The 2,769-nt window shown below is 32.2% G+C and overlaps 1 protein-coding gene across 1 annotated transcript; it reads right to left on the bottom strand.

The window, feature by feature from the left end:
* Nucleotides 1-712: 712 nt before the first annotated feature.
* Nucleotides 713-2,477, bottom strand: LOC132717282 (probable serine/threonine-protein kinase DDB_G0280133). Its single transcript, XM_060700716.1, has 2 exons — nucleotides 2,466-2,477; nucleotides 713-1,426 (listed from the first exon to the last, which is right to left on the bottom strand). The coding sequence occupies exons 1-2, from the start codon at nucleotides 2,475-2,477 to the stop codon at nucleotides 713-715; spliced, it is 726 nt and encodes a 241-aa protein (XP_060556699.1).
* Between the last annotated feature and the right edge of the window lie 292 nt (nucleotides 2,478-2,769).

Below are 2,769 nucleotides of genomic sequence, written 5' to 3'. Positions count from 1 at the left end.
GTTCTGTTAGTCTCTAATTATATTACTTATTAATTTTCAGTCGTATTTTTTGTTCTGTTTTTGTTTAGTTTCGCATTGTTTTACATGTTTCATGACCTTTGTGCTGTCACATATCCTCTTTTGTTCCGTACTGTGATTATAATGTCTTGTTCTGTATGTTCTGATGTTGTTTTTCCTGTGTTTTTTTTTTTATTTTATATATGTCCAGTTCCGTTTTGTTATATTTATTAGTCAATTGGTGTATGTATTGTTCTATGTGTTAAGTTGTTAGGTGTCATGTTATTTGTCGTGTTCTGTTCTTTTTTGTCTCTTCTGTTCCATGTTGTATGTCCTGTTCTGTTTTGTCTTATTTTCTCTGTTCTGTTAAATGTTGTTTGTTCTATTTTGTTTCATGTTTCATGTTTTATGTTCTGTTCAGTCTCATATTGTCTGTCCTGTCCTATCCTGTCATATAGTGAATGTCCTGTTCTGTTTTGTCTTATGTTGTCTGTACTGCTCTGTTAAGTCTCTATTTTCTATCCTGTGTTTTGTGCTGTTATGTTTTCCTCTTTTATATCATTTTGTTTGTTCTGTTTTGTTTAATATTGTTTGTCCTGTTTTGTCTGTTCTGTTTCGTCTCATGTTGTCTTTCTGTTTTGTCTCATTTTCTCTGTTCTTTTTTGTTTCATGTTGTCTGTCCTGTTTTGTCTCATGTTGTCTGTCCTGTTTTTGTCTAATGTTGTCTGTTCTGTTTCGTCACATGTTGTCTGTCCTGTTTTGTTTCATGTTGTCTGTTCTGTTTCGTCTCATGTTCATGTTGTATGTCCTGTTTCGTCTCATGTTGTATGTCCTGTTTTGTCTCATGTTGTCTGTTCTGTTTCGTCACATGTTGTCTGTCCTGTTTTGTTTCATGTATGTTATTCTGATTTGTCTCATGTTGTATGTCCTGTTTTGTATCATGTTGTATGTCCTGTTTTGTCTGATGTTGTCCTGTTTTGTCTATTGTTGTATGTCCTGTTTTGTCTAATGTTGTCCTGTTTCGTCTCATGTTGTATGTCCTGTTTCGTCTCATGTTGTATGTCCTGTTTTGTCTCATATTGTATGTCCTGTTTCGTCTCATGTTGTATGTCCTGTTTTGTCTCATATTGTATGTTCTGTGCTGTAAAGTGTCATGTTCTTTGTTCTGTTTCGTCTCATGTTGTATGTTCTGTTTCGTCTCATGTTGTATGTTCTGTTTCGTCTCATGTTCTATGATCTGTTTCGTCTCATGTTGTATGTACTGTTTTGTCTCATGTTGTATATCTTGTTTTGTCTCATGTTGTACGTTCTGTTTTGTCTCATGTTGTATATCCTGTTTTGTCTCATGTTGTTTGTCATGTTTTGTCTCATGTTGTCTGTTCTGTTTTGTCTCATGTTGTATGTCCTGTTTTGTCTCATGTTGTCTGTTCTGTAAAGTGTTTAGTTGTAAGTTATGTTGTAGTTAGTTTTATTGTGTATGTTATGTTTTAAATTGATGATTTTATTAGTAGAGTAGCGGGGGATCGAACTAGCGACCCCTTGATCTGTAGGCAAACAGTGTAACCACTGCACCACAGCGCCCGCTCTGATTAATAACCGTTTTTGAAAGTCCTTTATACATTATCACTTCAATAGCCAACAAAAAGGTTATTCAATTTATTTTTAACACCTTTATCAAAATGGCCAACCCACGTGATATTTTAATATTGAGTTTAAAAATAGAACAGAGATTATCACTCTATTTAGATTTTTATTTTATCACCTTTCTGTAACTTGGTGAATATTCGTGATATATTGCTCAAGGCGCCAGAATTTCTCAGCATTTTTTAGGTTGTGTACAAATCGTTGTAATGTGTTTTTATGTAGGATTTTTTTTAAAGAGAAGGTAAAATTTTGAAAGTTTTAAGAGCTGCTATGGTATGGTACACACGCATACCAAACTTTCAGACATTTGAAACAAATTACGCAGTATTTTGGGTCATAATGCATAAATGAAATATTACATGAAACCGTTATGTTTTTAAGTCCATAAGAAACTTTTTTTGATTTCGATGATTTAAACGACTCCAAATCGTAAATATTGCAATTTGATCAAAGTGCTTTATTAACACTATATACACTTATTTTCAATTTCCGCTGAAAATTTTGTTTAACGAAGGTCCTGCAACCGAGCTTGGATTTAAGCTTAGGAAACGACATTGTAAATCGCCTAAAATATAAATGCTTGCATGACACGGAACATCTTCATAATACTGGAATTTTTACTGCCTAACGAGATTTAAAAAAATAATATAAATTGACCCTTAGGCTAATTTCAAAGATATTTAGTCTTTTTCATATTCATAAATAGCGTGTGACAGACTATAGCAAGTTAATATCCAACTTCTTAATTTTATAATAAAACAGAAAGGTATAAACAGTGGCTGAAATTAAAGGTCGTGTGTGTTTGGTCTGGTCAGACAACATACCTTCTCCAGCATTGTTCATATATCAATACACGTATTATAATTGAAAAGTTATATTATGGTTAGTGTCATCCCTAAAAATTTCATATTAGAAATTTAATCGATTTATCATAACAACTGTATGATACATACTCAGATTTTTAAAATGATACACAGTCTTATCGTATAGATCACATAAATATTATATGACTTCAATAATTCTAAGTCTCTAAAGTTATAGATGTCTATTTAACATACAAACACATATTGTGTTCTTTGAAGACATAAAACCGCAAGTATTAAAAACACATTTAGTGTAGAAATGTAA

Source organism: Ruditapes philippinarum, unplaced genomic scaffold (assembly GCF_026571515.1).
Source record: "Ruditapes philippinarum isolate M1 unplaced genomic scaffold, ASM2657151v2 ctg1378_1_1_1_1, whole genome shotgun sequence".
In the NCBI taxonomy this organism is placed as follows: Eukaryota; Metazoa; Mollusca; class Bivalvia; order Venerida; family Veneridae; genus Ruditapes; species Ruditapes philippinarum.
This window is presented reverse-complemented; position numbering and strand designations above follow the sequence as displayed.